The 18598-nt window shown below is 44.2% G+C and overlaps 1 protein-coding gene across 3 annotated transcripts in view; it reads right to left on the bottom strand.

The window, feature by feature from the left end:
* The window catches only part of LOC134502704 (tetraspanin-15-like), a 109349-nt gene that overhangs the window by 49279 nt on the left and 41472 nt on the right, over positions 1–18598 (bottom strand). For all 3 annotated transcript variants that reach the window (XM_063311169.1, XM_063311170.1, XM_063311172.1), the window contains exons 3-4: positions 10810–10884; positions 6872–6967 (exon numbers count right to left, since the gene is read on the bottom strand). In XM_063311169.1, the coding sequence (XP_063167239.1) occupies positions 6872–6967; positions 10810–10884 (171 nt within the window). The remainder of the gene's footprint in view (positions 1–6871; positions 6968–10809; positions 10885–18598) is intronic.

The raw sequence follows: 18598 nt of genomic DNA, 5'->3' as shown, positions 1-18598 counted from the left end.
TGAACAAAAATAATTTTGAACAGGGACAAATGCGAAGTCCTTCATTTGGGTAAGAAAACTCAAAGGGATACCAGACTGGGCAGCAGGATGTGTGAACAGGATCTGGCTGTTCCAGTGAACAAACTAGATATGAACCAACAAGGTGGTGCAGCTTCAAAACAGCAAATCCAATCTTAGGCAGCATCAGCCAAAGCAGAGCATCAAGATCAAGAAAAACCATTGCTCCTCTCTATGGTCAGACTGGTCACACCAAAAATACTGCACCCTGAGCCAAAGCAAGTCTGAAGGGGTCATGATTTTCTCTGTTGAGTTCAGATCTGAAGCAAAAATCTGAGGGAAGAAGAAGGAGAGCATCACAAGGACTCTTGCAGATGAGGGAGAGAAGCAGCAGTTGCAATCTTGCTGGGGCTCCCTTAGCTTTAAAGTGCCCAGAAATGGTGGTAGGGCAGATGTTCTCAAATTCTGGCTTGTCATCAAATTTGCGGGAGGGGGCTACTCATTCCCATTCTGCCCTTCCCATTCTGGATCTTTACCAAACTGCTGTGGTTGACCCAGCCCATTCACAGGACCAAGCTCCAGGGTCTTCCTTCACTTGCAGCATGTCAGAGGTTTGGCCCCAGAAGCCATAAAAACCCCTTCTGGTCCTCCTCCTCTGTCATGGGTTGTAAAGGAGGGAGGGGGAGGATTGATTGCTGTGTGAGAAACTGAGACATCATGGACTGACCCAGAGTGTTGTGGCTAACACTTTATCAGCAAACGGACAGTGAAGGATGTTGCTGGGAACCATGTTGTAAAACCAGTGTCAGTTGTGAATATTCCATTTCAAACGAAGGCGGGAAACTGGGGAAGTAAAAGGAGGGAACCGGGGAATCTTATTCACTTGAGTCTTTAGGTGGAGATGGAACTGTATCTTTCAACAAAGAAATACTTTTCTGAGACCTGACTGGTTCCAGGGAGATTTCTGACTATTGGGATATCTGAACCCATGATCCTCGCATAGCAACAGCTCCTGCGACAGCTGCAACCAGCTCCTGAATGCTGCCCAAGGCCAGCCTCTAGCCTCTCTTCTTCAAGGGTGTCTCTTCCCAGGGGGCTTCTCAGGGGTGGGGTCACACAGGATCCTAGGGCTGAGCCTGCAGACACACTCCAGGAAGCCCCAGCCTCTCTTGCGGGGAAGACGGGAGGCTCCAGTGGCAGATCTTCTGGAACACATCCTGGTGTGCTTTCAAGGTATGGAAGCAGTCCCATCCGTGGCAGCTGTTTCCCAATGAGGGGGTACATCTCCCTCCTATGGTGCCTATCGTATGGGTTCCTTCCTTCATCACCTGGGCACTTAGTTTTCCTGAAGGTTCTTACTTGTAGTTTTCAGTCAGTGTTTCCAGGGATTCAAACCAAGCTACCTACCAGGCCCTAATTGTTTAGACCCTGGCATGTCCCCTGCTCACAGCTTACAGGATCACCATATACCTTAACACAATGCCAACCTTCCCCCTCTCATGAAGGGATGTAAACTTAATTTAAACTTTTACATCTTTACTTTGTGTACTACAATAAAAATGCTACCTGGTCTTAATTCTGACACCACACTACCAGTGTGTAAAACATACAGCGCTTTGGCACCCAATATCTTAGAGTTGGGGGTCTGTAGCAGATGTGAAAAATGCTAATTTGGACAATATAACCAGAAACATGCAAGGCAGCATCAGGGCCAACCTGCTCTAGAGATGAGGGAGACAAGTCCTGCCATGACTGTGTGGAAAACCTTCCTTTATTTGGTGTTTAACCACCTTTTCATGCAATAGGACACACCCAGTTCTTTAGACAGAATAGCTGCTGTTGCCACAGTGTGGGGGGTGAAATGGAAACAGGCTGAGGGTGATAGCATGCCTGTATTTCTTGGAAATGCTCAGGACGCACCTCTGGCTGACAGCTGCTCCAGGCAGAGTGGAACACGGTCCAGCTGTGATCCAGCTGTGGACACACACACCCATAGGCAGAGCAAGTATGGTCTGACAAGGCCATCTGGATTGGGCACACAAAGCTGGAGTCCTGTCAGAGGGCACTTCCACTCAGCCTGGACAAGCCAGCTGTCATGAGAGCGGGGCTGGCGCAGGAGGAAGGCAGAACGGGAGCAATTTCTGTCAATGACTCAGTGTCCAGCTGGACTGTTACTAAGAGCGCTCTTCCACTCTACCTAGACAAGCTAACAGCTGGGTTGTCCAGGCCTAGTGGGAGCCCTCTCAGAACCAGTCTGATCATTTTATTTGTCTGTGGGTGTGTAGGCTGTGTGTCTCACAACAATGCCACTGTGATTGAGAACCTCTGACCTAAGATAATGGCTAGTTTCCTACAACATGCTACACCACAAACTTCCCCCAACCCTTTTAGCCGAATCCTAGTCTGTTATACAAACTCAGCTATCAATAATTATGCAGTTTGTTATAAGTGGTTAGGAAAAATATGGATAGCAAAAGATATGCCCAGTTTCCTGACACAGTATAAGCAGTATCTCTTCTAAAATGAGACACGTTTGCATGCACATATCCTAAGGCCAACCCCCCCGCAAAACAACAACAACAACAAAATCCACCTCACTCATCCCTGAGTTAATGCTGTGCAAGGTTGCTGGCACTAAAGTGCAAATATTGAAAGCAATGTGTCAATGAAGCCCTATTAGGTCTAAATGGAATAAATGCAATTAGACTAGCTTGAATCCAGCTCACTGTTTTTAGTCATTAACAAAAGATTTTGAATCAAACTCTCTGCCTACTTATTCACATTAATTTGATCCACACACACTGACTATAATAATATGGTAACTGAGTAAGCAATATGATGCAGCATCTACAACTTCCTCTCTGATCTTAGGCTGCAGGAAGCTAATAATTCCATTGCACCAAGTGGGATTACTATGTTTGGGAGAACACTTCTGGCACCCCACTTTAAGAGAGATCTGGAAAAGCTGAAGCAGGTCCACATAAAAGCCACCAGGATGGTAAGCGATCTGGAAAACAAGCCCTATGAGGAAGAAATAAAAGGTTGTGGCATGTCCAGCTCACCGAAGAGAAGGTGGAAAAATGCGACAGAGGTCCATCCATCTAAAAGGCGGTTGCGGCAGGAGAAGGAAGGACCTACATTCTGTTGAAATCAGGACATGGAGCAACGGGTTGAAATTAAAGGATCAGGGGGATTTTCCTGACCCAAAGATCAGTTAAGTAGTGGAACAGTCTGCCTGAAACAGGGGTGGCCTTCCCCTCCCTGGAGACCTTGGAGTGAGGGCTGGATGGCTCACCTGTCAGGGATGGTTTATACTGGATACCTGCACCTGCAGAAGGCTGGACAAGGTAACCCATGAAGTTCCTTCCAATTCATACGTTCTATGAATCAATATTTTTGGCAAACAAGCTGGACCTTCTATCACTTTCTTTTAGCAAAATATCATGCTGAGCTACTATTTTATAGTTAGTAAACTTGGATTGCATAGCTATGAACCTCATGTTTAGAATCATCCCTCCTGATGAAATACGCAGTGTTGATTTATCTTTCAAGTTAAATTGTAAAATAAACTGCATTTCATTGATGGAAGGAGCTATTCAAGTAGAATATGCTGAAGAAAGTGGCTTGGTTTTACCCTTTTTTACAAAAAGCTAATAGCTAAAGCTTTCAGACTTGTACTGCATATAATCAGACATAGGTTTGGAAGATTAAAAGCTTCCAACAAATCCCCTCATTTTTGCGCATTCTCTAAATTTGAGTGAGAAACTCCACTTTGTCCCTGGATTTCTATATTGCTCCTTTTATTCTCTCACAATGGTAGCAAAACTGATCTGGTGCCCTATCATTAATTTCTAGTGTTCCCTGTGCTTCTGTGATTCCAATTGAACATCCTAGGCATCCAGTAACCCGCAAGATTTCCTAGTTGTGATTAACCCAATATATAGCTTGCATAAATTTCAGAAGCAAGAGTTCTGCCTTCTGCTGCAGGATGCTCTACATTTCTCCCTTCTAGAAGAGAAGGAAGAGATTGGGATGGTCTACCCTGCAGATTTCCTAGTGGTAAGAATAGCTGCTACACAGAGGGGAGGATCTGGGCAGGGAAGCCCAGTACCAAAAGTACAGATTTCCTTGATGTGGTTCTCGGTCTTCCCTGGCAGGCTGCTTTGGCCAGTTGAATCACTCATCATGTGTGACTCTCCAAACCATGTAGCTCAGAGTTGTCTGAACCAGGGCACATGCGAGGCTTTCACTTGAAGAATGGCTCAATTGCCTGGACACCACTGCATCCTTAGTTCCCCAGCCTTCTTCTATGGGAAGCCTTGAATGTGCTGCTTTGAGCAGCTAATCTTGGCTCTTTTCTTGTGTTTAAGCGTTTTTTTCAAGGAGATCCCAGAATGAGGATACAGCAGAGGACACAGCAGGACCCCAGAACAGAAGAAGCTGCCTTATCAAGACAAGGCCCACATCACTTAAGACTATCTGAAGGAGCTGGGAGATGTTCTCTGGGTTCCAGGTAGAGCCCCTCCCAGTCCGAGTTTCAGATGCTGGGAACACAGCTGGGCTACTTGCATTTAAACTGGCAGTTCCAACATTCAGACATGGCTATACAGAAGAGGGTGTTTGTTCTGGGCATCCCACGTCACACAGGGGTGAGAGAGATGCAGCGGCTGCCATAATCTTCTACAAGCAGACTTCAAAAGGCACAACCCAGCTTTCCCCTTTGCACCCAGTCAGCTGGGCCTGGTAATCCAAATCTGCAAAGTATTTTGCCTTGGCATCTAAGAGACTTATTTGTCAAGAACATCCTTATGGGGGGTAAAAAAAAAGAAAAGAAAATCTTACAATGTACATAAGCATTACAATTATGCTTATGTGTGTATCACTGAATGATGTTTGCTTAGCATCAGAGGCTGTTTTTGAACACATTAGCACTTGGCAGCTGCAAAAATGCCAGCAAAGGTAATTTGGAAGATTTCCCAAAAATAATAAAGAACAATTGATTGGCTGAGCAATTTCTGAAAGACTGCTGAGCAGATGCAAGAGCGTCTATTCCCCAAACCACCTCCATGTCCCCTCCCCCAAAAGAACTGATTTGGCTTATTGTTATTGTTATTGTTTAGGTAAAGGTAAAGGTTCCCCTTCCCCTTTAGGTAAAGGTAAAGGTTCAGTCGTGTCCGACTCTAGGGGGTGGTGCTCATCTCCGTTTCAAAGCCGAAGAGCCGGCGTTTGTCCATAGACACTTCCGTGGTCATGTGGCCGGCATGACTACATGGAACGCCGTTACCTGCCCGCTGAAGCGGTACCTATTAATCTACTCATATTTGCATGTTTTCGAACTGCTAGGTTGGCAGGAGCTGGGACTAGCAACGGGAGCTCACCCTGTCACGCGGATTCAAACCGCCGACCTTCCGATTGGCAAGCTCAGCAGCTCAGCGGTTTAACCCGCAGTGCCACTGCGTCCCTTGTTATTGTTTTAGCCATATTCTAATTTACTTTATTTTTTAATCTATTACCCTGTTCTTTCTGTAATACAGAATACAACTTTATTAAAATTACTAACATTTAAAAACATAAACCAATCATGCACAAGAGGCTGCTTTAAAAACAATGCAATTCCAAGTTTATGAGGATTTAAAAGCCAGATTTTTTTGGGTGGGGGGCAGCAGAGCAGACCTGGTAAAAAGGGTCTCATGCCCACAAAAAGGCTGGGGAGAAGGTCTTAGTTTCAGCTCCATCACCAAAATTAACCAAAAATCTTTGTGGACCTGGAAATGTTAAATGGAAGTTGCTTCAGGGTGGACATGACCCTACTTCACAGAGACAAGACACTATTTGAAGGCTCTTCAGCTCAAGTCTAGATTAAAGGTTATCTTCAGAGGACAGAAGTGCTAAAGGTTCTGGTTAGTCACGCACATAATTTTGCCTTCCCCACACTAGTGATAATTTTTAAAAGGTCTATTTAAATTATAATGATTATTTCTAATTTTTCATATATATATGAATCTACACATGTGTGTTTCATGCAGACTTCCCTCTTCTTTTGGGGGAATAGATTTCCTGCTGTTTGATAATCTGTACAGGCTCCATCCTTAAAAATTCCTGGAGATCTTTCATTTGCTAAATATTGCAGATACTGCTAAATTGTCCAGATTGCCACCTGTTAGTTGGGGCACAACCAATTTCCATAGGGTACTCAGGAATCATTGACCTGTGGAGTTTGGACGCAACATGTGAAGTGAGGCCTTGCCTCAGCCTAGAGATGTCTCCAGGACATCTAAAGCCAACCTAAGCTGTCATAAAACTTTTGGAGCATGTTTGTCTATTTCAATTTTACTGAGGTCTCTAAAAGTCAGAAGGGGTCCAGCAGCACCTTTTCAGACCAATAAATGTTACTAAAGGCATAAACGTTTGTGAAGTACAGCTCACCATCAGATGCATCATACATCACAAAAGTGTGTGCCTTTCAATAAAACTTGTTAGTCTAAGAAGGTGCTACTAGACTCCTCCTGATTTTTGGCTATCATAGACCAACATGGCTCTCCTGCAGTGTCTACTATGAGAAGCACAGGTCTCTGAATATCTATGGAGAACCTGTAAGGTCCTGGGGATATTCCTCACTTCAGGTGATGTTCTCCAGGAATTCTGTTTTGTCCATGATGTTTGCTGTTAGCAGTTTCTGGTTGGGCTGGAGATTCCCTTTCTGCAAAGAGGCTATTCAGAGCCCAAAATGAATGGGAGAATCTATCCCAGATTGCACACACGTTGATTAGCAAAACAAGACATTCTGGATCAAAGTCTAGCCATCTAACCTTTCTCCAATAACATTTGCCGTCCTTATAGCACAATTACAATTTCCCGAAAACTATAGCATTACCTTTTGCTGAACATAGTCCAAAATATTTTTGAAATCCAAGTCGTCGTAATAGTGTCTTATCCCATCCTGAATGCTGGAATGGAAGACTGCATTCATCTGCAAGAAAAAAGGGTCCCACCCATGAGCGGGGTTTTCTCAAACCCTCCAAAGAGGTCAACCAGGTTGGGGGCCAACTACGAAGCCAGGAGCTTTCACCTTTGTGGCCACCACCAATGTCAAAACAGCTAAATAGCAGAAGACCCGATTTGCTTTAGAAGGAAGATGTTTTGAGGCAGTCATGGTTCATTTCCTTTGGAATTCTAGCCTCATGGATGGCCAGTAATTAGCGTTACGGGAAATGTATCTGGGACCTGTAATCTGCTTGCTTATTGCGCAGATGGCCACACCTGAGGCCCCTGTGAGGGCAGGTTCTTCCTGCCCCCGACCAGCTTGGAGTCTGTCTGGTGCGAAGACAGGTAGGAAGGGACCCAACTGGGGCTGGAAGTGAGGAAAGCCAAGCGTTTAGATGAGAGTGGAAAGATCAGGGCCACGGCGGTTGGGTGGCACCTGCTGCACCCAGCTTGAGCACACTGGATGGTTCAGCACAATGGGGGCAAATGTAGGCTGCACCTCCATCCAGTGCTCCCATCAGGCTCAGAACATGGCTCTTCTTCTTCCCAGCAGAAAGAAGCTGAACAGAGTCAGTCCAAGACCCCTGACCCAGAGGCTGCTGCATCAGGACACTGTCAGAGACCCTGCCTGGCAGGCAGGCCTATGAGCACAGAAAGAGGGAAGAGGGAGTGGGTGGCATTTGGAGGTCAGGTCCTTGCTCTCTTGGGCACGCCTGGTACTCCATCAATATGTATGTATGTATGTATGTATGTATGTATGTATGTATGTATTTACTATCCCGCCTTTCTTATTGTTATAAATAAATCAAGGTGGTGAACATAGCAAATACTCCTTCCTCCTCCTATTATCACTCATCCTTCTTCCCAATGGCAAGATGACCAACAGCAGGTCAACGCAACCATGGAGCTGAGATATTATTGCTGTGTCTTGACCCACATATGTGGGCTTGGTGTGCAAATGTGGCCCCAAAGTGGGAGAGATACCTCATGTGGAAGGAGCCCTGCAGATGGCACATCCAGTCTTCCTGGATGTGTAAACAAACGTAAGTTTTTGATTGGTAGTAAATTAGGATTGAGAGCCAGTTTGGTGTGGTGGTTAAGGCACCAGCTATAATCTAGGAGCTCTAGTGAGTTGGGCAAGTCCCTGCAGTTTTCTTGGCCAGGTTTTTCAGAAGTGGTTTTCCATTGTCTCCTTCCTAGGGCTGGGAGAGAGTGACTGGCCTAAGTCACCCAGCTGGCTTCCTGCCCAACTCCTAGATTATAGCTGGTGCCTTAACCACCACACCAAACTGGCTCTCAATCCTAATTTACTACCAATCAAAAACATATGTTTGTTTACACATCCAGAAAGACTTTGTGTGAAACCAAGCATGGGGAAAATAAATAATCAAAGAGAGACACAAATGGAGAATCAGAGCTTCTGGGAAAATGTGCCACTCTGGGTAGAACATTATCATCAGCAGTTTCCCATTTTTACAAAGCTCCTGTGATAATTTAATTATGCACATAATTATATTGACAGAGAAAGGCAGGGTGGGAGGAGATGGGACCAATCAAAGAAACTTCCTGCCATTGCTAGGTATGTGGGCACACCAGACACTTAATGTGAAGCAGCCATGGAATCTAAAATGAGCTTTATAAATGCTTCCGAAACTCCTTGCCTTTGTCTCTCAGGGCTGAAACTAACCCTGGATATGAGAGAGAGGGAGGGAGAGGGAGAGGGAGAGGGAGAGGGAGAGGGGGAGGGGGAGGGAGGGAGGGGGGGAGGAAGAAAGGAAGAAGCTGGATTGGTGACTCTTGGGAGAAATGCAGAGAAATGCTAATGAAAGAAATGTCAGGTCTCGGGATTGAGCATAGGCAAACAGATTCATTCTGATGCAAAAATTAGAGAGGCTTAGTTAGTGGAAGAAGAGGAATGAATAAAAGCGTAGACTCTCAAGAGTACAATATCCTGATGCACAAAAATGAAAGGAAGTTGAAAAAAAAATAAAAGATTCAAAAAGTCCTAGACAGGCTTGAGCAGTGGTCTGAAATGAACAGGGCAGAATCTAGCTGACAGTTGTATTTGTGAAAGGGATGCGGGTGCCCTGGTCAACCCCAAGTCAACCATAAACCAGCAGCGTGATGCAGCTGCTCACAAGGGTGCAATTAGAGGAACAGAGAGTCCAGATCACAGGAAGCAATTACTTCATCCTGTTCTGCCGTGGTCAGAGCCTCTTTGGGGTTTGCTGTCCAGTTTTGGTCACCACAGTTCTAAAAGGATAGTGAGGTTGGAGCCAGTCCAGAGGACTTCCGAGAGGGCCGTGGGTCTGGAAATCAAGCCCTGTGAGGAAAGCTAAAGGACCTGAGTACGTGCAGCCTACAGAAAAGATGACTGGAAAGGGATATGAGAAAAGTCTTGCAATACCTGAATGGGGTTAGGGAAGAGGGAATGGACTTATTCTCTCTTGCTCCAGAATGAGCGGATTAAGACTTTAAGGAAGGAGATTCAGGCCAGGCATCAGGAGGAACTTCCTAACTGTACAAACTGTCTGCCAGTAGAACAGGCTGCCACATGACATGATAAAATTTTCCTTCGCTGGGGGTTCTTACAGGCTGGTCGTTTGTCAGGGAAGGCCCAGTGAATCCTGCACTGAACAGTGTGCTGGACTAGATGACCTCTAAAGTTCTTTCCAGCTATGATTCTCCTCCATCACTGCCACTCCTCCTATCTTAGCCAAGCTGGGTTTTTTTTGAGTCTGGCCCATCAAATATGGTTAGAGCAGGTCCCTTAAAGGAGGCAGGGGAGGGAGTAACATGACCACACATGGGGTTCAGTTCGCTGCATCTGAAGAAGGGTATTACAGAGCTAGCAATGGCACAAATAGGAGCGACCAAACTTACTGGGGGGTTGAAACAGCCCCCCTGAAGGAAAGCTTTCTCCTGTTGGGGCTCCAGCTCAGAAGCGGAGGCACGAGACGGGCATTTAAAGTCATGCCTGACACAGACAACAAAGACAGAAAGAAGGTTCCCTCCCTTTCCCACAATCTGCGATCTCAGGGTCATCCACCGAACCTGAGCGCAGGGGGATTCAGAGGGAAACACTTTTTCCCGCAGTGTGTAGTTAAACCGCAGAATCTGTTCCCAGGAGCTGGGGGAATGGCAGGCACATGGCTGGTTGTAAGAAAGGAAGCTCAGGGAAGATGGGACTCTCAAGGGCTAGTGACATGGATGGCTGTGGAGTCCCTCCTGAATCCCAGGCAGCTTGCCTGAAATGCTGGTTGTCAGGAAGTGACAAAGAAAAATTGTTCTTACCTTCAGTCCAGGCATGGGAGCTTCCTAAATACATCAACTGCCCCTGTGTGATGCACAAGGCTAGACCTGATGGGTCTAGGCCTGAGCTGGCCTCAAAGTTCCCCGTTATGTTCTTGTGAACAAATACTGGAGGAACCACCTGGAAGACCCTGAGCAACCCATCCAAGACACTTTAAATTTCTCTTAGAAGTTGTTCCCACCTCCCTAGAGATGGGTCTTTGCTTGGTCTTCAACCAGCTGGTGAATAACAAAGGTCTGATCATGCTGTGTGATCCCAGAGAGGTGAACATTCTTGGTTAGTTTCAATTACCCAAGTCTGTGTTTGCTTTATTTTTACAGGACAACCAACTGACCAAACCCAACTTCTGCTTCAGCAAAAAAGTGCACCGAACAGGAGTATGTATATGATTTAGTCTTTTTGCCTCATCTGAGCTGACAATTATTGATGGTGCCCACCTCTCCCTCTTTCCAATTCATGATCTCCAATGGCCAAGCCATCTCCAGTCACAGGAATGACTGATACAGGGGGCTTACCTGCTTCTCAAAGATGATTTCGACGAACAGCAGTAGCAACTCAGTGATGAAGATGGCCAAGAGGACCCAGAAGAACTAGGCGGGAGAGAGAGAGGTGGGAGGGGAACCAAACATCATTAAAACAGGAACATGTCCCTTAACAACTGAGCACTTGTTATTTAGCATTGCTGAGGCATTAGAGCAATGTTAGTCACCTTCCTAAAATACGAATGAGATGCAGAAAGAACTTTTTTCTTCATCCCAATGAGCAGGAGGTGCTATAGAAGAAAAGTAGGGCAAAGCAAGCCAAGGCGCTTGCAAGCCAAGGTGAAAGTGCTGATAATTTCAGCTTGTTTAAGAGGAACAGCCGCTGGATCCAGAGGATTTCTTCCTTTTCCTCTTTGACAAGTGGGCTCTATAAGCTTTTGGACAAAGAATCTTAAGATGGAACAGCATGTATTGAAAGAGAAACCAAGGCCCCTTAAAGCATGTAGAGCTAGTGCTTTAGGCTCCTAGTCCACCACAATGGATTACCCTGAATAATGTATAACTTAATAAGTATAATAGAGTATATAAAGTGCTGTAATATTATATACTTCCTATTTCCCTGAGTGGAACATAGTTATGTTTCTATTTGGTTGTTTTTTTAACTGAGTCACTTAGGTGAGATGGGCAGCTATACAAATTGAATAAATGACCAACAAACAAACAAACAAACAAACAAACAGGGGTTTTCAATTATTGTGGCTTTGGTGGAAACATTATTGGAGATTGATGCATTTTACAATATTTGAATGTACACATTATGGTATCAAAGCAAAAGCTAACAGGCTTTAACAAGTGGGAGCTCTGCTGGTGGAAACTGTAAGACCTGGAATCTGCAGGACATCCTGGAGCCAGAAAGAGTCATCTCAGGTCAGTATCCAGGACCTCCTGATATCCATCAAAGTGAGACTGCTAAGTCTAATAACATTTTGCCATTTATATTTGTTTATTTTGGGTATGACTGAAATAATCATACAAGATCCTGCAATGGCACCTGTGGTCTGAAAAAACTGCTTATAGGTGCTGAGGAAGAGAAAAGTTCTGTGCAGCATCTAGCAGTTCACATCACAGAGTGGACCATGAGGAGCACACCTGGGCACAGTACCCAGCATGGTAGGAAGACCACCTTAAAATGTTGTAAAGCAGAACCTTCAGGTCTTTCTTGCAGGCAGCTTCTAGTCCCTTGGGCATCCCCATAGCTCTTCTCTGCCCCAGTCCCACTTGGTGTCTCTGAATCTTTCTCAAAGGTGGTGCTCAGAACTAGACACTGGATTTAAGGTGGGCCTGTTCAGTGCAAAATGCTTCCCCTGATTGGAAACAATCAATGCAGCCCAACATTCTCCTTAAACTTTTTACAGCAACTTTGCCCTGAAGACTTGGCTACAGAAGTAGGACTTCTGCACAATTTTACTTTATTAAAAGGAGTTACTTTAATATGCCTAAGATTAATGATAGGCAGTCATTACTTTACAACTTTTCCTGGGCTGTATCTTTAGAAGAAATGCACCACTCTGTGATGCCTGAACTGAACCTCCCTATTATTTTCAGGTTCTTTGTTTTTCAACAAAACACTGTTTCCTTGTTTTACTTCCGGAAACTACAATCCTCCATCATTCCTTTCTGTTTCTCTTCTTTTATTTATCTAGAGAAACTTCAAAGCTTTCATTGAAGATGCTTCACTGCACACTTTGCTACTGTCTTGTGCTCACCAGGCTGACTCCACTTTCTTTCTGCCCCACTGCGAGCAGAGACGGGCAGGGCCACCATTGCTTTGCCCAAGGCAAAGAGCAAAAGGGAAGGAAGCACATCCCCGCCCCTCCCCGGCTTTGCTCCCTGGGCAAAAGATCTTCCTTGCGGGGTCAGGCCTTGGACCCAGAAGCCCTTTGCTGAGGATTTCATCAACTGCCTTGGGCTTGAAAGAAGTGTTGAAGTAGCTCCTGGCAGGCCTGCCATGAAGAGGCAACTCCAAAAGACCTCTTAGGCCTTCACACTGGGGAACCTCACTTTTATTTCTCATGTGGATGTGGGTTCTTTGGGTGGGGGGGATCTGGACTGCTGTTCAGAGATGCATCAGAAAAGTAGGGAAGGGAAGATAGGATGGGAAGCTGCACCGAAGGGAAGGGAAGGGAAGGGAAGGGAAGGGAAGGGAAGGGAAGGGAAGGGAAGGGAAGAGAAGAGAAGAGAAGAGAAGAGAAGAGAAGAGAAGAGAAGAGAAGAGAAGAGAAGAGAAGAGAAGAGAAGAGAAGAGAAGGGAGCAACTGGTGGCTGGCCTCCCATAATTTCAGGCTGCAGCCTCACCAAGGGAGTCAAAGCTGGCAGCAGTGGTGGTGGCCCTTTCAACCACAAATGCCCTACTCTTGCATGACCCCTTGGATGCTAGTAATACCTCTATGAACCAGAATGAAAGCATCAGCTTGGTATTTATCACAGAGACCTTGGTGGCAGCAATGGGGGACTTCATCTATCTAGTTTGTTCCCCAGGATGCTCTGTAGTGGAGCAGAGTAGGACCAGAGGGCGGAGAGGTAGAATAGCCATGGCCTACACAGATTCCATCTCACTGACCAGAGGCCTGCAACATCCATAAAGCCTCCCCAGTCAGGAGTGGCATGGGACTTCATGCCCTCAATGATTACTGTGGATCTGTGATCCAGCTGATACCTGGCTGCACATTGGCAGCAGGGCACACGCCATATTTGATTTTCTCTTTGTTGGTGATCTGGAGGAGCTCTGTGTGACTTTATGGTCATGGACAGATCATTCCCTGGTTTGTTTGGGACTGACAGATAGCATGAACCTCTGAGTGGGTAGAAGACTGGTTAAAATAATCAGTATAATTGTTTCAGATAGATCCTGAAGAGTGCCTGGAAAATTCCCCATGGAGGGGACTTCTGGGGGAGATATGGCAAACTGAAGATGATGACCCTGGCAAAGACCAAGGAATCGGTGAGTAAAAGCTCTGCCTTTAAAAGGACACCAAGTTCGCAAACCACACTTTCTAATTACTTTTAGAAATTGTCTATTAACCATCTTAAGGCTAATACAGACTTTCAGAATGACAAATTTGAAAAGTCTTAATTGGGTGAGTTTATCTTCAATATGAACAAAAGAAAAATTAATTATAAGCTTAAGAACTTAAATAATTTGAAATAAACTGCAAAAAACTAAATAAGATTTTGATCTAAGAAAGTTATAGATTTGGAATATTGACTTTTACTATAAGATTTTGGAATTAACTATAAGAAATAGCTTCTTGTGGGGAACAAATTTATTTTGACTATCCTGGCTATTGCAAGTTATAACAAAGATAAGTGATTAGAAATTTAACACAAAAGGAGACTAAAGATTCTAAGCAGAAGAAAAAAAAACACAAGCCTGTTCTTGTTGTCAGCTAACACTGGAACTTACAAAATGATCCAAAACATTGTAACATTGGAAATATTAAAGGAGATCTTTGAAGAATGGAGCTGGAAATTAGTAGCTACAATATCAATGCTGTCAGTAATGAAGGCTGCTTCTATGGATAGACTATGTCCAGAAGATGTTAAAGAAGGAATGACAGATGCAGAACAAACTTTATCTGATAAGACAGAGAAAGTACCAAAAGTGGAACTACAAATGACAGGCCAAAAGGAAAAGGACTTTACTGGATATACAAAAGAAACTGGCTGAAGTGTTAAGAATTGAAAGGGAAATACAAATGATAAACCAAAAGAATGACCTGGAAAATGTTTTCTTGTTGGATCTACAAAAGAGGCTTGTTAAAGCCTTGAAGAAATCTGTGTGATGGGATGAAGAATTGAAGAGAAATCAAATCCTGTGACAATATTTGATTGAATTAAAGATTAAGACTGTTAGGAATAAAAGGAAGGAATATAAAGTTGGTTTATTTGATCAAGACTTTTTTTGCAATGTTCTGGTAACACTTTATGGACTTTTTGCTGACACCAGGATTGAAAAGTTGATGTTTGCTTAGAGATAAGGGATGGGATATGGGATGAAGGGATATCTGCTTAACCTTATAGAGGGTGAAGAGTTAATAAATTTGTTCATACTTGTTGTGATGAAGGTTGGAAGTCATTTCTTTATATATTTATATATTTCTTTTTTTCTTTATTGTATTTTTTCTTTCTTTTTCTTTTTTCCTGCACTTTTTATTCTTTCTTTCCATTCTCTTCCCTTTCTCTAAGTTTAGTTTGTATTAGTTTTTACTATTGTAATTACTATTGTATTTACTATTTTAATTAAAATTCTTAATACAAATTATATTCAAGAAAATTCCCCATGGATAATAACTTGGTTTCCTCCCCTGCTTTTTTCATGTTATTCACTTGCCAAGTCCTTACATATCTTCTCAATTAAATTCATCATTTCTTTCAGTATTTCTTTGCCTTTACTCTCTGCCCTCTGTGTTTGGGTAGAACTTTGAAAGGTAGCATCCATCTTGACTCACCACCAGCCTACTGTATGTACATCATTTCCCCAATTAAACAGGCTAGTGACAGAGTTACTAGTCCGGCTGATCAGGGAAATGCCATGGATATAGTGTATCTTGACTTCAACAAGACTTATCAACAAAATAGTCAAATATGGCTTTGACAACTTAACCATTAGGTGGATCCTCAATTGGCTCAAGGATCATCCTCAAAGGGTAATTATAAATGGTGTTAAATCTACCTGGAGAGATGTCTCAAGTGGGGACCACAGTCCTGGACCAGGTGCTTTTTATAAATGATAGGGATGAGTGAGTTGAGGGAATGCTTACCAAGTTTGCAGATGATACAGAGCTAGGAGGGGTGGCTAATACTTGGGAGGACAGGAGAAAAATTCAAAAAGGCTAGAACAGTGGGTGGAAACAGAGTAAAATTTAACAGGAAGAAATGTAAAGTCATGCTTCTAGGTAAGGAAAATGAAAGAAACGTACAGGATGGGGAAAATCTGGCTTAAGAACAGCATATGTGAGAAGGACTTGGGTGTACTAGTGGACCACAAGTTCAAAATATCCCAGCAGTGTAATGCAGCTGCAAAGAAGACCAAGATCAAGACATCTTGAGGAGCATCAAGAGAAGCATCAAGTACAGATCGTGGGAAGTAATAATCCCGCTCTACTCTGCCTTGGTCAGGCCTCACTTGGAGAACTGTGCTCTGTTTTGCACACCCCAGTTTAAAAAGGACATTGATCAACTGGAGCAAGTCTAGAGAAAGGTCACCAAGATGGGGAAAGGACTGGAAACTAAGATATACAAGGGATATATACAAGGAATGGTTAAAAGACCTAGATATGTTTAGCTTCCAAAGAGAAGGATGAGCAGGGACTTGACAGCTGTCTTCAAATATCTGAAGGGCTATCACATTGTAGAGGGTTTATTCTCACCTGCTCCAGAAGCTTCAAGGATCAGGAAAAACGTCTTGACAGTAATAGCTGTCAATTAGTGGAACAGGTTTCCACATGGAGAGGTTTCTTCCCCTACTCTGGAGGTTTTGAAACAGAGGCTGGATAGTCATCTATCAGGGATGGTGTAGTGAATCCTGCAGCGTGCAGGGGGTTAGACTTGGTGACTTCTCAGGTCCCTTCCAACTCTATGATTCTTGTTCCCACGCTGCAAAGGGATGGCTGCTGAAAACTTCAGGAAATCTCCACCCCTTCCCCTCTTTCTTTAAAGGGACATAGCCTGCTTCCCCCAAAGCAGCTCAGGAGCCATGGGTTGCAGCGTCCTAGAGACTCACAGGGCCCCACCTTCCAGGACTGAACCGAGGGATGCAACTTGGAAAAGTATAAGTGATTCTTGGCATGGCTACAGAGAGATGAAATGAACTTCACTGTCACCTGGAAGTAATTTACTTGCTCTCTTGCTGTTGCTCTTTCTTCCCCACCCCCCAATTTCTGTTATTCCTGTATGGCACGCTGAGGAATTTTCCAGAAGTTTGGGGAAGTTGTGCAATACTGCTGATCTGTCAAGGAAAGAGCCCGGTGGTAGAGACTGATGGCTCCCAAAGAAAGCAAGCAGCAAGCAGTGCAGGGGCTGCAGAACCAAAGTGAGGGCAGTCAGAGACCTTTTCCTTGTATTCATTTGCATCAGTCTGGAGAAAGCCAGAGCAGCCTTCCTGAGAGGAGGCAACTGTCTCACAAGCCCAGCCAGCTAGCAGCATTCGCATATTTTCTACGTTAAATCCCAGAGTTTCGGGCTGCTGCTACTATAAGGGTCCTCTGCAGAAAAACAGGAAATTAATAATAATTAACAATGGATAGTAATCCTAACAGTACCTCAAAGCCATTTTTCTTCAGAATAAAAGGAAAGTTGCTGCCAAATAAAATGCTCTCTTCACATAAAACTATGAATTGCGGGCATAGCCATTTCATCCTGCACTGCCTTCCTTTGGCCCTCGTCTTTGCTTTATCCCAGCAGAAATCTAGTGCTAAACATTTTTGTGATAAATCAGAGAGGGGTAAAAGAATTCCTGTGCATGGAAGGTCACACTTCTAATTTGCTTTCCAACAGCCCCCACAAGCTGTGCCGCCAGAAGCCTCACTCTTGGTAAATCGGATTTTACAATCTGGGGTCAGCCTTGCAACCCCTCCCCTGCCCTGGCTGCCCTGCCCTTCCTAGAATCAAGTACGTCCCTTCACACCTGCAAGGAGAGAAGCCTGGGTTCCCTTGTGCAGAAGCCATACCTTGAAGCAAGTGTGCAAACAACGGTTTTGAAGGATCTGACGGTTTGCACCAACACAAAAGACTGACATGTGACCCACACTTTGGGCGGCTTGCTGTTCATGGACTGGCTTCAAATGCACCAACCGCACTTAGCCCAAGGGCCTGCATTACGACAAAGTCTCCTTGGACGTGAGGTATCACCCTACTATGAATCAAGGGACCCAACTGAGCACAGTATTTTGCTGGATTGATTTAGCACAATAACCCAACAATTACACCACCTTGTAGGCAAGGAAATAAAGACAGTTCAAGATCAAAGTAGACAAGACAGCTAATGAAAATTTTCAGTTACCCATTTATCACGTTCTCAACATGACAGGAACAACAGGAGCAAACTCTCACCCTGACTCAATTAAATGACAGGAGCAAACCCCATCAGCCATCCTTAAGAAGTTCATCAAAAACCAGGGAAACAGACTGTTCCAAATCCAAGGTCAAAGTTAATAATTTCACAGTGGCTCCAAGAGTCAGCTACATGCATTTAATTTCTCTGAACCTGTATAGGTTTATCATAGTGACAATGAGCTGACCAAGTGCTCCAAAATAAATTTCTTTTAAAACTTTTATGGCATGCAAATGCTGTACGCTCTGTGTTGAGAGAAATTACAGTATTGCCAGTGTAAAGGTTTCAGAGGGGAGATGCATAATATGCTTGCTGCTTTCGTAGTGTCCCTGAAGAAAAGCCAACAATTCAGTGTGTTACAGGGCCCATCTCATATTTCTTCGCTACATTTTGGAAGCTCCGTCTCCTCCTGTTTCTACGTTTTGATTCATTCTCCTGTTGTGCAAATTACAAATGGCCTCAAAAAATGTGTAAGAGCAAATAAACAATTCACCCTCTTGGCTACGACAGATAGTGTGTTGAGGAGGAAAGGCAGGCCCAACAGAGCAGAAACCTATGCAAGACAAAGTACTTGGCACTCCATGGCTCACTCAGGAAATGGGGCTTCCAATATCCATGTTTTGCTCTGCAGAAGATTGAAAAGAGGGAGGTGTTTTTTATCCCCAAGCAATCTCACAAAAGGTTATTAATTTTAAAAAGGAAAAAGTATCT

This window comes from Candoia aspera, chromosome 9 (assembly GCF_035149785.1).
Source record: "Candoia aspera isolate rCanAsp1 chromosome 9, rCanAsp1.hap2, whole genome shotgun sequence".
NCBI lineage: Eukaryota > Metazoa > Chordata > Lepidosauria > Squamata > Boidae > Candoia > Candoia aspera.
The sequence above is the reverse complement of the archived record's forward strand: the minus strand, read 5'-3'. Positions and strand labels throughout refer to the sequence as shown.